Source organism: Echinops telfairi, unplaced genomic scaffold, assembly GCF_000313985.2.
Source record: "Echinops telfairi isolate 266 unplaced genomic scaffold, ASM31398v2 ScPeMD7_3;HRSCAF=10, whole genome shotgun sequence".
Classification (NCBI taxonomy): domain Eukaryota; kingdom Metazoa; phylum Chordata; class Mammalia; order Afrosoricida; family Tenrecidae; genus Echinops; species Echinops telfairi.
Genome location: NW_022103899.1, coordinates 27,628,268 through 27,644,478, shown reverse-complemented (window position 1 = coordinate 27,644,478; position 16,211 = coordinate 27,628,268). Strand labels below are relative to the sequence as shown.

Sequence of the window (16,211 nt, the reverse complement as noted above, 5' to 3'; positions counted from 1 at the left end):
ATAATGGATCATTTGTAGTTATGATTTTTTAAAAATTATTTTATTTGTTATTGAGAATCCATGCAGCAAGACATACACCATTTCAGCAGGTGTGCAGCAGTTTAAGAGCTCACTGCTCAAGGCAGTTGTTCATTACAAGTTAAGTTAAATAAACTATTGATCAGACTTAGGATGACTTCAGGGGATATTTTCAGTTTAAGGTTTAGATTATTTCAGGGCATTAAGTTTTATGATCCTTCCATATGGGGTTAGATATTTATATAATCATCCAAAAATCATTTAGAGCACGCGGAGTAAATTAAGCATGTACACAGTCTTTTGACTATGCTTCCTTTTGAAATGTTTAGTTTTACTTCAAGGAAGTTATTGTAAAATATGAGAAAGGACATGATTCTTGTTGAACGTACTTTCTTTCTTCGAGTTCATTTGAGTATGTGTGTTTCCCTTTAAGGCTTCAACCACTGTGTGTCAAATGTCTGGATGGTAAAGAAGTAATCTATGTAGAGGCAGGTGGCTACCATTCTCTTGCACTTACAGCGAAATCCCAGGTAGGAAGCAAATGAATCATTGCTGATCTTTTTATGAAAGGCAACTTGGCACACGTTTTTAAGAGAATGTTGGTTTGTTTTTATTCTCAGATGAAGAAAATCCATAATTCACATGTTTGAGTTGGGGAGTTGGGGATGAGAGGATTTACATACTCTTCCTCCCTAAAATTCTGGGACCTGAAAATGACCTCCAGAATCATTTCAATGAAGTTTGTATTTATACAGAAGTATTTTTGGAGGTGCTGCTGAATGAGTGAAGGATCTTTAACCACAAGGCCAGCAGTTCAAACCCATCAACTGTTCTACAAGAGAAATTTGAGGCTCTCTATGCTCATAAAGATTTATTGAGTTTCCAAGGCTAAGTCTTTATAGGAGCAGAAAACCTCAGTTTTTTTCCTTCGGAGTGTCTGCTGGGTTCCAACTTCTGGCCTTGCAATCAACATTCCAATGCATAACTGCTGCCCTTTACCAGTATAGGGTAATTCCTGTGTGTGACCTTGGTTAAGTTATTTAATCTCTTGGGCAGTTTCTGTATCTTATTTAAAGCAACAGTTGTGCCAACAAACCCAGGGACCAGGGAACAGCAAGAGATCTAAAATTGATGGCCAGGAGGACACAGAATGCCTGGTGGGGTTCAGTCAAGTGCAATGTAGAGAGAGCCAAATGAAGGTTGAACATGATGGTGGGACAGGAGGAAAGTAAAAGGAAGTAGAGGAAAGAACTAGGAAGTAAAAGACATTTATAGAGGTATAAATGTAGGCATGTATATATGTAAATATATTAATATAAATATAGGGATATAGGTCTATGGACATTTATATGTTAAGTATCAAGGTAGCAGATGAACATTGAATCTTTACTCAAGTCCTCCCTCGATGCAAGAACACTTTGTTCTAATAACCTGGCATTCTATGATGCTCCCCTTCCTGACACTATCACTGAAGACAAAATGAGTACATAAGCAAATGTGGTAAAGAAAGCTGATGGTGCCCGGATATTACAAGATAGAGCATCTGGGGTCTTAAAAGCTTGAAGTTAAACAAATGGCCATCTAGCAGGGAAGCAACAAAGCACACATAGAAAAAGCACTCCAACCCGTGTGATCACAAGGTGTTGATGTGATCAGGTATCAGGCATCAGAAGACCCAAACAAACAATCTTTTGATGTGAACAAGGGAGGCCGGAATGGAGACCCAAAGCCCATCTGTAGACAATTGGATATCCCCTCACAGAAGGGCCACAAGGAAGGAATGGAGACCCAAAGCCCATCTGTAGACAATTGGATATCCCCTCACAGAAGGGCCACAAGGAAGGGACGAACTAGCCAGAGTGCAGTGTAGCACTGACGAAACACACAACATTCCCCTACTTCTTTAATGCTTCCTACCCCGCACTATCATGACCCCAGCTCTATTTTACAAACCCATAGACCAGAGCATGTACACTGCTAGAGATAAGAGCTCTCGACACACAGAATCCAGGACAGATAAACCCCTCAGGACCAGTATTGAAAGTAGCGATACCATGAGGGGAAGGGGAAGGGGAAGGAAGTGAGAACCAATCACAATGATCAACATACAACCCCCACCCCCAGGGAGATGAACAACAGAAATGTAGGTGAAGGGAGATAGCAGATAGTGTAAAATATGAAAATGGAAATAATTTACAAGGGCTCAAATAGAAAATGTTTGGAAATGATGATGGCAACAGATGTACAAATGCACTTGATACAATTGATGTATGGATTGTTATAAGAGTCCCCAATAAAATGTTTATTTAAAAATAAATAAATAAAATAAAGCAATGGTTGTGAGAATTAAACATTAATTAATGCAGGGAAAGTATTAAGAACAAAGCTTAGCTAAGCAGCACCTCAGAAATGTTAGTTATATCTATCAGCCTTTGGACTCTGTGTCTTAGGTACTCTACCTGTTCTTTACATTGGTCTTGTTTACAAATGAACTTTCTTAAGATTCATTATTTTAAAAGGGAGTAGGGAAACTAGTCTATTTATCTGTAACTGTGAAAAAATGATTGTGCGAGGTCCATAGTAGACACACAAAATCAGATTCACAAGTCTCCCCCACTGCCCTGTGGTTCTCTGGTAGGTCTATTCGTGGGGCAGCAATACCGCCGGTCAGCTTGGACATTCAGATTCTCCAACAACGGTCCCTCGGCTTGCAAAGGTACTTTTGCCAACGTGGTTCACGTTGAGAGTAGCTTATTCCAGAATTCTGAACTATAACCCTGTGTGGTTTTCCATGTTCTATTTCCAAAAAAATTAGGGGTGTGTGTGTGTGTGTGTGTGTGTGTGTGTAGACTCGCTTTGATATTCTCAACATTTTATTTTTTAAAAATGAACCCATTTGTTTGCAATCTAAATGTTGTTTTCTTTCTTGATTTCTTAGCCTTTTTCTCATTTTGGCCTCCACTGTTCAAGTACTATTCATAGTTCTATTGTCTTTTTTTAAAAGCAAAAAGTTAGGAAGTGCTTTCTTTTAGAACATACAATTTCCTACCACTGTTATGTTGGCTTCTGAGCTCTATACTCCCAAATAATGTCTATTGTTTGGCTTCTCACTAAATGTGACTTGCATAACTTTTTGGGTTTTCTGCACACACAGTACTAAAAACTTTCTGTAAGCCTTTTCGCTTCCTATAATGGAGCAAAAAGGACAGGTGAATTTTTACACTGCGTACATTGAGTTTTTCACAGGGTACAGTATTCACAGCTTTCTAACTTCTTGTCCCTTTGAAAGAATCCCTAAAGGCACAATGGTTCAAACCCCACTCCCTCGCACTCATGGGACAAGATATGACAGCCTGCTTCCTTGAGATTACAGCCTTGGATATCCCTGGGGCCCTTCCTCTCTTTCCGGCAGCTCTGCTGTGTGTTGGGGCCTGGACTAGTGAGCGTAGTGGAATAGTGCATCGTCTGTATCCCCACTCCTTTTCCCCACGACATCCTCCGTGGAACATACTAGAGTCTGAATAAGGTTACTTACCTCAGTTTCAGAAACATGATTGAAATGGAAGATGCAGTTAATTAATGTTACAATAACTCAAGCATTTAATATCCGTGTGCCCGTCGCTATGTAAGAGGGGCTCAAAAGTTCATGGAAAAGCAGAATGAAAAGATCACGGAATTTTTCCATGAACTCTTGAATCCCCTTGTATAAGATTTTATGGCAATATAATGAAACATTACTTTTTCCTTTCAATGAACTTAATTTTACTGGGAAGTAAAGTCTTAAAAGCATTTAACCCATTGCCACTGGGTCTCTTCCAACTCACAGTGGCTCTGTAGATCGCAGTAGAACTGCCCCCACAGGGTTTCTTGGACTGTACTCTTTCTACCAGTTGCCAGATCTTTTCTCCCCTGAAGAACTGCTGGTGGGTTTGGTTGGAACCACTGCCCACAGCCACGGGTCACCCGTGTTCTTAAATCATTAAGAACTAAGAGCCCGTTGCTACAGTTCTGACCGATAACAAGCCCCAGCAGAGTAAACTGCCTAGATTCCCAAGGCTAACTTGTAGAAGCAGATTAGCACGTCTTTTCCCTCGAGTGACTGACTGGTGTGTTCAAGCTGTCACCCTCTCCGTTAGCAGCCAGTGCTTAAAGACTGTGCACCAGGGCTGCTTCTCTGCAAGCATTAACAACCAGGCTCACTGCCCTCCAGTCGATTCTAACTGATAACGGTCCTATAGGACAGAGTAGAACTGTTCCCTTGGACTTCAGAGAACTTAAGTCTTGACAGGAGTAGACATTCTCATCTCTCGCCCATGTAATGGCTGTTGAATTCCAACCACTGACCTTGTGGCTACCAGCTCAATGTGTAACCCACTTCTAACTCGAACCGATTAAAGTCTTTTCAGTTTAAACATTTCATTAGTAAGCTATTAATTTCCTGATATTTTATCACAAGTAAACATAGTAAATTGTTCCCTGCTGTTTATTTATTTGGGGAAAAATAAGAAAATCAGCTTATTCATACAAAGGGAATTTTGTTGTTAAGGATGGAGACCCTAGAAATCAAGCTTCTATTAAACATTTTAGATTCAGAGAAGAGATCATGGAACTTGCTCTGAGTTTTTAGTTTCATTGATCCTACTGGACACGTAAAACTTGCGACATTGAACTTTTGGGGTTTTGTTTGGCAAATGAGAGTCACATTTTGAAGTCATTCTAATTGACCTTTTAGAATTAAAAATAGGAGTATAATGAAATCCAAATTAGTTTTTAAAAAATAGTTTTATAGGCTTATCATTCACATATTGTATCATTCAGTCGTTCAGCCATAGAAAGAAGAGTTGTGCATTCATCACCACAATCAGTTTTAGAGCATTTTCTTCCTTCTTGTGGTCATTGTTAGCTCATTTCCCCCCAACCACCTTGCCGTGCCTCTACAGCCAAACCAAACTTCCTGCCACCGAGTATCTTCTGACTCATGGTGACCCGATGGGATGGCTAGAACTGCCCCCGAGGGAGGAGGGTGCCCGTCTTTCTCCCTCGGAGCACCTGGTGGTTTTAAGGTGCACACCTTGCAGATTGCAGCCCAACGCACAACCGCTGAGCCACCAGGTCTCATGTGATGCCCCTAGGTCCTTAATCCAGTGACTCTCTCTGTACATTTATCTATCCTAGATTTCACACACAGAAAAATCATACAAAAGAAAAGCAAGAAACAAGCAAATAAACAACAACAAAAGCAACAACAGAGATAAACCAGAGAAAAACCATCAAACAAAAAAGCAGAAACTGTTAAAAACTAGTACAAATTTAAAATGAGTCAAAAGAGCTCAAATGATGAACTATTACATTTAACCTAACTACCCAAATTAGTTTTGAATAAAGACTAAGAAGACTCCGTCCTCCAGTAGAATTTTTAATTGACAGGAAGTAAGTTATTTGGATACAATCCAATTCTAAATTTGAAAACTGAATAAGGGATTTCTGACAGCCCCCGCATCTCTTTTGCATTTGGATTGGACACATTGTGGGGCCAATTCTCCCCAGACAGGCTGGATTTGGGCCAGGCCAGGTTTCATGAATCTAAGGTTTTGTTGGATTACCTTCCTCTGGAACAAATTGTATCTTGCTGTCCTTGCAGGTAAATGGTGTAAGTGGCACCTGGAGTGTCACGGCAGGCCCAGATTATTCCCTGTTTTTAGTGGACACAGAAGATTTCCAGCCTGGATTATATTACAGTGGTCGACAGGTCCCGACTGAAGGTGACAGCCTTCCAGAGTCTCAGAGTGGCACTAAGAGTCCAGTACTTCTCTCCTGTCATAAGGTGAAAAGGAATTGGTTCCCATAGCCTCCATTCAGTAATGCATGGAACGTTTTAGTTTTGCTTTCTGTATCTATGCCTGTTACCACATTATCTGTGATTTAACCTTATTTTAAATTGCAAAACCCTTTCCCATCCTGCCTTTATTAAATGCATGCCCTCTTGTCGAATTCTTCCAAAGACTATTTCACAATGAAGTTTCCCAGTAGGATGGGGTAGGTACATTTCTAAATGTGAGGAAATAGCATGGGGGCCACATCTAACCTCTGGCTCCACAGAGAGGAGAATCCAACTCTACACCATCCCAAGGCTGATTGATGGAAGTCGGAAGTCAGACATGTCTTACAGCTGTGCTGACACCAACCATCCCTCCAATGCAGTCCACTTCTCTCTTGCATTCAAAGGTTTATTGTGGCCAGACAGACTCACATAATAGTCCTGATTAAAGGGTTCTATTATGGAAGCTTACAGGTTACAAAATGGTGATGGTACAGTTCTTTTATCTTCAGAGCTTTTTCTTGACCATCTGGCAGCATGTCTGTCTCTGGCCCTCAGCCTCTAGGCCACGTGGCCCCAGTTCCTGTGCTCAGTCTCGTGGTCTCCATGCAGCTCTTCTGCTCTGACTCATGGTCTCTGTGCTGCAGCATCTGATGCCTTTGTTACCTCCACTACTCAGACAGGGATCTAAACATTCTCCACTGGTGGCTCTTCTTCCTCGATGGTCACAGGGTTCTTTCTGTGCTTGCTTCTTGCAGGGGTGCAAGGTGAGCAGGTGGCAGACAGGCAGTCCACGAGCAGTGCTTTAGCTCCCACTGATGGCCCCTGGCTCTCAGGTTGGCATTTTATTTAATTCTTTGGACCCCCTTCTTTTTCACTTGATGGCTTTATCAGAGCTCTCTGCATTAGCTTACAGAAATCCACTTGATTTCTATTTGCTAACCATAGGCAAATAGGTGAGCATTTTACTTCATCTTCTGCCATTTGAAGTTCTTTGAATTCTTTTTCTTTTCCAATAGTTCTGGCTAAGACTTCCAGCACGATGTTGAATAAAAGTGGTGTCTGGTTCCTGTTTACAGGGGAAATGCTTTCAGTTTTTCCCCATCGAGTGACGTTAGCCATTAGCTTATCATATATGGCCTCTATAATGGTGAGAAATGTTCCTGTTAGTCCGATTTCCTTGAGTAGTTTTGTCAGGCCTTTTCTATTTTCCTTTGGCCACTAAAATAATGCAGATCTTCAAAGTCAGGAAATGACTCTCCAAGTTCCTATTGTCTGGATTTTTTAGTTTTCGAATGGTCTATCCCATGGATTCTCTTTTGTTCCTGTGCGTGTAATTCCTGGCTATGACTGTAAGGTAGGCGGGTAACAGTGTTGCTAACAGCAACACTGGCCAAGGTTTGGCTTGTTCTCCCAGGCATGCACATTGAGTCTTGGTGGTTGTTGGTCCTGGCCCACATTCCTCATGGAAGATTGCAGAGAGCACGGATGAAATAGCCTGATGGCTGGGACAAGGCTCTAATTGGTCTTTGGTAACCATAGGCTGCTGGTAGTCTGTTGGGTGGTAACCACAGGCTGCTGGTAGTCTGTCGGGTCAGCAGCTTTGGCTGTTTGTTCTTGTAGGGACACGTGATGACGGACATTGAAAGATTTTGTTTAGTAGTATCACTGGTAAAAGACACAAAAAGTCCTCTTGAAAGAAAATCACCTTTATGTGATAAGAAGCAAGTTTACAGCTAGATCTTGCTATTTCAGTGTACAGCATAGAGACCCTCTCTGCTTGCCTTAATCCTATCACATTCAAAAAGGAGTCTTGAGACATACATTTTTATCATTTGGATGTTCATATTGCCTGTATATCTGTGGTCCCAAAAAACTGAACTGTGAAACTTAAAAATGGACATAAATGATTATGGAAGTGTAGATATATATGTGAGTATAGCTATAGCTATGGATCTATTGTTGTTAGGTGTCAAATCATTTCTGACTCATAGCAACCCTATGCGTAGCAGAAAGAAGCACTGCCCAGTCTTGCACATCCTCACAGTCATTCCTCTATTTGAACCTATGTGGTTGCAGCCACTGTGTCAGCCATCTTGCTGAAGATATTTGTTTTTCCCCTGGCCCTGCACTCCACCAAGTATGACGTCCTCCTCAAGGGACCAAAGCACATGAGGTAAAGTCTCGCCATTGTCACTTGTAAGGAGCATCCTGACTGCACTTCCGACACAAACCCGTTCGTCCATGACATGCTTAATGTTCTTTAACGATGCCATCATCCAAAGGCATCAGGTCGTCTTCAGTCCAGTGCATAAGGAAATTTCCCATTGCTCACCAGACAGTTGACCCAATACTTGGGTTAAATGAACCTTGGACATCAAAGTGACATCTTGGCTCTTTAACACTCAAGAGAGATCTTTTGCAGCAGATTTGCCCAGTGCAGGGCAGTCATTTGATTTGACTGCTGCTTCCATGAATGTTGATTGTGTATCCAAGTAAAATGAAACTCTTAACAATTTTGATCTTTTCTGTTTATTATGGCATTACTTATCAGTCCAAAAATTCTTTTTGTAAAGAATTTTTTCCTTTATTTTGGGGTGTAATCCACACTCTTTTTTACCTTCATCAGTAATTACCTTAGGTTCTCTCCACTTACAACAAGCACAGTGTGTCTTCTGCATACTGTAGGCTGTTAAGGCGTCTTCCTCCAATCCTGATGCCATGTTCTGCTTCGTATAGTCCAGCTTCTTAGGTTATTTACTCAGCATACAGATTGAATAAGTATGGTGTGAGGATATAAGCCTGATGTACACCTTTCCTGATTTTTAACCACACGTGATTCCCTCGTTCTGTTTGAATGACTTCCTGTGTCCAGGTTCCCATGAGCACAATTGTGGATTGTGGCATTTTCATTCTTCACACTGTTACTCACAGTTTGTTGTGGTCCCTACCATCAGGTGCCTTTGTAATCAATCATTCACTGGTAAATATCTTTCTGATATTCTGTGCTTTCAGCCAAGATCCATCTGATGCAAGCAGAGCCACAGATCTAGATATACATATATAGAAGTATATTGCCACTTTTTTTGTTACTTTAACTGAGCAAAATTACCAATCATTAATAGCCAGCTTGCAATTTTTCTGTTTAACAGTTAACTCACACTAACTGGTATGAGTTCACTTTGGTGCACCAAATTGCACTTAGCAAATTACATTTTGTCGCTGTAATCTTTTTCTTCTCTCTTATTACAGCTTGGGTATATCAGCGGAGTGACAGCAGGAAAAGACAACTTTCTAACCTTGGTGGACAAAAATATTATGGGCTATATTGCCAGTCTCCATGAGTTGGCTACTACAGAAAGACGGTTTTATTCAAAACTGAGTGATATCAAATCTCAGGTTCTCAGACCTCTTCTCAGCTTAGGTAAGTAGCTAAAGATGCCCAGCATCATCAGGGCTGTTGTTCCAGCTCTTCTCACATGTAAAAAACTTTTCAGTCCCCTTGTGGAGGTAGAAAGTGGAGCTTCTAGAGCAGTGGTTCTCAACCTTCCTAATGCCGTGACCCTTTCATACAGCTCATGTGGTGGTGACCCCCCCCCTCCCCCCCACGCAACCATAAAATTATTTTTGTTGCTACTTTGTAACTGTAATTTTGCCTCTGTGATTAATCTGGCGACTCCTGTGAAAGGGTCATTCGACCCCCAAAGGGGTCACGACCCACAGGTTGAGAACTGCTGTTCTAACCAAACAGTTGATGGTTGAACCATCAGCCAGTTGCCTCCTGGGAGAAAAGACTGGGCAGTCTGCTCTGTAATGATGAGACCTGGGACCCTCAGGAGACCGTGCTGCTCTGTCATAGGGGGTTACTGGGAGTCGGGAGTCAGAATCCACTCAACCCTACACCGCCACAGCAGTTAAAAATGACATCCAATCGATAAAGTAGTATCAGGACAGGGGTGGGGGCTTATCATCTTGATTATAAGGAAGTATCCAGATAATGAGTAGGCTGAAGCACTTTAACGTCTTTCGTTGTGCCATCCTCATTCTCACCATGATTCTTTGTTACAGAAAATCTGGGCCCTGCATCAACAGTCCAGCTGTTGCAGGAGGTGGCAAGCCGATTCAGCAAGCTGTGCTACTTAATTGGTCAGCATGGAACCTCCCTGAGCAGCTTCCTCCATGGGAGAAAGGAAGCCAGGAGTTTGGTCATTCTGAAGCATGCAGGTCTCTTCTTGGATAGCTACACAGAGCAAGTATCCAGCCCCGCGTCACGTCCAATCTCTGCAGGCTGACTCCGCCGCAGAGAGCAGCTCCTTAGTTAGAAGGGACCCGATTAGGGATAGTGATATGAGCTGATAGAAATCGCAAAGCACTGTTTTAATCTTAAACCAACTATTGTTTTCATGGATAAAATTTAGTTAGCTCTAAAACAAATGGCTTAAAAATAATGAATTTCTATTATTTCTTTTTCCAGCAGAATGATGGGTATTAGTGTGTTAAGGTCACATACAGTGTGGATACTGCAGCAAGTCTGTTTTCCAAAGAGCAGTTCTCTTTGCTTAAGTAAAGCAGACTCCAATTTGAGGAAAAAGTAACTAGCAGCAAATTATTTTAAAACCAACTGCAGAGTATAAATGTGGAGCTGTTCTGCTGTCACTTAACTACTGTTATGTAAATGAAGGTTCTAACAACAGACTACTTTCATAATATAGATCTTGATAAAAATTAAACCTAAGATAGTAATCCAAGATTTTTCTCATTTTCCAGGTTAAAAAAAAATTTCCCAAGTGTACTTGAAAACTTCACCTGAAATTTTCTTCACTTTTCCTTACTTAGCATTTTGATGTTAGCCCTCATTTAAATGTTACTTTAATTTAGATAAAGCTCCAAAACAAACAAACAAAAATCTTTGTTTGTCATTGAATTTGTCACACCAACCCATCGAGACCCTCTAAGACAGTAGAACTGCCTCTGTGGGTTTCCAAGACTGTAACTCTCTACAGGAGTAGAAAGTTGATTTATGTAAGTGGCTTTTAAAAGTTTGTGGAAAAATGGAGCTAAAAGATAATGAAACTTCCATGAACGTTTTGAAGCCCCCTCAGATTCAGATATGCTTTGTCCTGACCTAGAAGCTTGGTACTGCATCTCCTCAGACTCAGCCAGCGGCCGTGCTACCTGAGGGCTCTCACGTGCCAGGCCCTGCGCTGGGCTCTGCCCCAGAGCCGGGAGCTGGTGAAAGCTCCTGTCCTCACTGTTGCTGTCTGCCTGGGTTAAGTTATTTACAAAAGAAGTAATGTGGGTTTGGTTTAACATTTGACTATGAGCTCAAAGGTAGACCTGGCCATTTGCTTCCAAAAGATAACAGGTCGTAAACCCTATGGAGCATTGACCTACTCTGGACACGTGGAGTCACCTTGGGTTGGAATAGTCTTGGCTGCCACTAACAGCAACCACAGTGAATATGTGCTTTCAAAGCTGTACAAGTAAAATCATCAAAAAGATAGGCAGAAGTAACCATGGTTTATCAGTTTCGTGTATTTCCTTTCAGGCCTACATAAATATTTGTGTGTGTGTGTGTGTGTGTGTAATTTTAATTACATGCTAAGACGAATATATTTAGAGCCATTGACCAAAAGGAAATAAACTGACTTGAGTCTTTAGAAAATCCATAATTTTTCAAGGTGTGACAAAGTAAGATAATTTCATACTCACTTTTTGTAAACCAGATTTTATATTTTGTGTGAAAGTTTCAGCTGTTCCTAGTATAATTTTCCTTTTTTGATATGTTTGTCTCCTGATATTCCTATTTAACTCTTTGTCTTCTTGGACACTTAAGGTCTTTGTGCTTGATAAGCACTCATTTGGTACCTTGGCTATTTTTAATTGGGATCTCCCTTATACTTGTAAAATTCACCTTCTCTCTCAAAGGCAGTTAATTCCATTTGCCACTCTAGGAGTTTGGTAGAAAATGTGCATGTCTCTGAGCAATGCAGCGATGCTTATTCTAGTAGATTATCCATGCTTAACCAAGATTTTCCTTTGCCGCCTCACTCAGTCTCTGTCAGCATGCCTTCTTACTTACTGTCTTTACCGTTCATCCCTGAAGACTTAGTTGGGAAACCCGAAGTGACTGTCAAAGAAATTTTCACATTAAAAAAACCCAGAATGACTTCAATCATAGTTAAGTAAAATCTGTGAGGTAAATTTCACCTTGGTAAATTACATCTTGGAAAGTTTTCTATTGTGACATCAACATCAATCCACTAAAGTGGCATTTCCGCCCTAGTTATTGTGGTTGTCACCAGCCCTGCCCTTGTCTCCAGTCCTTTGCGGTTCATGAATGCTGACAGCACAAAAGTTCCCTGCTGGGAGACCAAAAAGTAGCTGTCCCAGGTGCTGGTTCGAAACGCTCAAGAACAAAGTTAGATTTTAACACTAATATACCTGTGTTTTCTTTTTGCTCAAGGTATTGTACATCTATTACAAATTTCGTGGTCATGGGAGGATTCCAGCTTCTTGCTAAGCCTGCCATGTAAGCAAATACATACCTCCTGTTCCAATTCTCAGAGCCTCGAGTACCCAGGACAGCGTTGACTTAGTGTACCAGGTGAAGCAAGTGGAGACTTTCCACTCACGCTCACAGGTGCTGTCAGTCCTAGAGTATCGGGACACCTAGTCTGGTCTTAGACCCCCTGAATGTCTTAAACACCTCTGATTGCAGACTTTGGAAAACTCCTCCGCATGTCCCCATTTGAAAACTGAGAATGCGCTCAGCTGTGGTGAGGAACAAATTGTGTATGTTGTGGTACACAGGAAAGTGCAACGCATTGCACAGATATGTAGTATTTCTATTTAGCTTCTGGATGAATCATAGATGTGAAAGCCCCTTTAATGAGGGCAGTAAGTCTAAACAGTGTAATTTCTCAGCAAATGCATTGACCTAGCAACAGTCAGGTTTAAAGAAATTAAGTTTTGTCTTATTAATTGCCTTATGAAACAATCAGATTTGCATTATTGAATTTTTGGGTTCCTGAAAGTAGTACATACTTTTTTAGTCCATTTTTCTGAGATGAGATAATATTTAGTAATTTCTGAGTTCAACATCTCTTTACTCCACAGTTCTTAAAGGGACCTTAAAGTAACACACCCTTGCCTTTCACATTGTGCTTTGTTTAAGGCTTCGTAGCTAAGAACTGTAGTATGCCTGGCACAGAACTGTTAATCAATGACAAACCAAAAAAACCCAAAAACCAAATCCATTACCATGCATCAGTTCCAACTAACAGTGGCCAGACAAGGCACAGTGAAACTGCCCCCAGCTTTACTGAGGCTATACATCTTTAGAGGAGTAGACAGTCTCATCTCTCCCATGGAGGGGCTGTTGGAATTGAACCACTGATGTTTCCGGTAATCATTATTATTTTGTACCACTAGCTCTTAGTTCTTTACAAGCTTCTTAAGAATTTTTAAAATGAACATGTTAGTTTCAATTTGAAATGCTTTTGCAGAGCCCAGCATTGCGTTCTTGGCCTGCAATTTGGTTTACTGTTTCCTGTTCATTGTTGTAGTGATTCCTACCGTTTTCTGTTCCTCTCCTGTCGTGAACTGCTATTAGGTGATTAACAACTGAAGGAAAAAAGAAGACATTACAAGTGCTTTGATATCCCATATCATTGCGGGGAACTCTGTTTTTCCTTCGGTGTAGCTGACTAGCCCAGTTAGTTTGGCCATTTATTATGGTGACTTTGGCCATGATGGAATTAACAGGGGATGATACCAACTGGTCTTCTCTGATTATTCCCTGGAACTGTGGGGTGCATGACTAAGACCATGAGGCACAGTTCTCTGATTAATCATTTGTCTTAGAGTTATTATTACTCTTGTTACCACTGGCTTGTTTTCATACTCAAAAATTCCATTTTGTGGCTTGAGAATACATAGCATATTTTATTGTGCTTGATCTTCTACTATTTCCTTAGCTCCAAAAATAATGCATTCAGAAAAAGGTATTATCTAGTGACATATTTTCTATGTAGTGTCATTTATATCGTCAGTAACAAAATGACTAACTGAATATCTTGCTTCCTCTCCTTCCAGTGATTTCCTCAATAAAAACCAGGAGCTATTACAAGGCTTATCTGAAGTGAATGATGAAAACACGCAGTTGATGGAAATACTGAATACGTTGTTTTTCTTGCCAATCGGACGTCTCCATGATTATGCGAAAATTTTGCTAAAGCTTGCTACGTGCTTTGAAGTGGTAAGCTTCCATCTCTACCCCACTTTGGATACTCAGGAAGCAAAGGATTATAGTAGTTTGATGGTTTGGAATGCCAACACACCATCTGGAATTCCACTAACTCACTATTGTCTGTATGTGTCTAACTAAAGTTCTTGTTCTTCATGGAAACGAAAGAGGAAGTGTGGTCTTGTTCCATATTCTTTGTTTGGGACTCAGTGTCTGCCCAGGACGTTATCAGCCTTGTCTAAGGTTAAGACCTAGTGTGAGCGCTGCTCACACCAGCATTGTCAGTTGGTTGAATGCATCCCAAGTGCAAGTCACAGAGAGCTCTTCAACTTCCTTTCTTTAAAAGTAAAAAGACAATTTTTATTGTGAATTAGGTGAGGGTTAGAAAGCAGATCATTAGTTTTACAGTAACAGTTTACACATATTTTGTTTCATCTCATCCACTGCAATCCCCTCAGTGTACCATCATTTATCCGTCTTCCTCTGTTTCTTGGTTCCTTAGCCTCTGAACTTTGTCCTTGGGTAAATGCTGCCCTTTGATCATAAATGGTCGATGAGTCAAATAGAGGAGTGAGTTCAGTTCCAGACCTGAAGGGTGGCTAAGGGCCGTAGTCGTCAGCGTTCTACCAGCGTCTCTCCAGCTACTAAGCCTGGTTATAATTTTGAGTTTTGTTCACATTTTCCTTCCGCTTTATCCACAACCTTCTAATGCAGTGGTTCTCAACCTTCCTAATGCCGCAACCCTTTAATACAGTTTCTTATGTTGTGGTGACCCCCAACCATAAAATTATTTTCATTGCTACTTCATAACTGTCATTTTGCTACTGTTATGAATGAAGCGACCCCTGTGAAAGGGTCATTCGACCCCACAGGGGTGAGAACCGCTGTTCTAATGTGATCTTTTTCAGAGCAGTTTGTAGTGGTAGCTGGGCACCATCTAGTTCTTCTGGTCTCAGGGTGATGGAGACTAGTGTTGGTGTGGTCCATTATTCCATTAGACGAATTGTTTCCTTGTGTTGTCACTCATATTTCTTCTGGAGAGAAACCAGTAGTCTCACTTTACTTACCTGGCTGCTCACTGAACTTTTAATATCCATTCAATATTTAGGAAACTAGAATGTGGAACAGTGTTTTTGTGACTTTTTGGTATCTCCCAAGACTATGGTCCTGGTCCCCTAGACCCAGTAACTCATTCTTTCAAGGTTTTTCACATCTAAAATGTGTTCCTAACTTTGTTCTCTGTACGGTCCACCACATTCACAGATATATTTGTAACAAAGTTAAAAAGACATATACAAATAGCCTCTGTCAAGCCTGTGTATATTCATAGGTATACTGATTATCTGCTTTATAAACCTGTAACCTTTTCCATCTCACACCTGTCAGCCTGCATGTCTGTCTGTCCAAGCATCAACTCGCTATTGTAGGATTTTTAATACCCTTTCTTTCTGTACCATAGCACATAACTGGAAGGCAGTGAAGTTACTGCATGGCCTGGATTCAGGATAGACTCGTGCCAGGTGTTTTTGTCACCTTAGTGTATGATAAGTGAAATCACAGAATTTTAAGGTTTTCTCAAATCTTAACTATGGATAAAATGTGTTAGGTGAATTCTAAACAACATCATGCTAGCATATGAGTGCTTGTTAAAGCAGAGACATTCACTGTGAAATTGTCCCCAGATGTGTGACTTCATCCTATTTCTACTGTGAAGGCTCTCAGATGGGCCGTAATGATTCTAGGGTCCCTTATAGATTTGGGATCTTTTAATTGTAGGATCTATCTCCTGATCACAACAGATTTCAGTCTCTAGCATTCCTCCAAGGAGCCCGGATGGTGCTGCTAACTACAAAGTCAGCGGTTCAAATCCACCAGCTATTCCTGCAAAGACAGAAAGTCTTGGAAACCCAAATGGGGCAGTTTCACTCTGTCCTACAGAGTCCCTGTGAGTCCGAATGGACTCCGGTAGTGAATTCTGAGAATGACCCCTTCCCTAATGTGGACTTTCTGTGCTTGGTTATACTGTGGTTTGTAGGCCTTTTTCCTTATCTGGTTTCAATGTTAACATAAAGACCCTATTTCACAGGAGGTGAATCAAGGGAAATAGAGGAAAGAGCTGGGAGGCAA

General features: G+C 41.0%; 1 protein-coding gene across 2 annotated transcripts in view; it reads left to right on the top strand.

The window, feature by feature from the left end:
- Window positions 1-16,211, top strand: part of ALS2 (alsin Rho guanine nucleotide exchange factor ALS2) — a 79,456-nt gene that overhangs the window by 37,033 nt on the left and 26,212 nt on the right. For both annotated transcript variants that reach the window (XM_045294622.1, XM_004701533.2), the window contains exons 7-13: window positions 452-548; window positions 2,657-2,734; window positions 5,660-5,842; window positions 9,089-9,260; window positions 9,905-10,085; window positions 12,303-12,368; window positions 13,934-14,096. In XM_045294622.1, coding sequence (XP_045150557.1) covers window positions 452-548; window positions 2,657-2,734; window positions 5,660-5,842; window positions 9,089-9,260; window positions 9,905-10,085; window positions 12,303-12,368; window positions 13,934-14,096 — 940 coding nt within the window. The remainder of the gene's footprint in view (window positions 1-451; window positions 549-2,656; window positions 2,735-5,659; window positions 5,843-9,088; window positions 9,261-9,904; window positions 10,086-12,302; window positions 12,369-13,933; window positions 14,097-16,211) is intronic.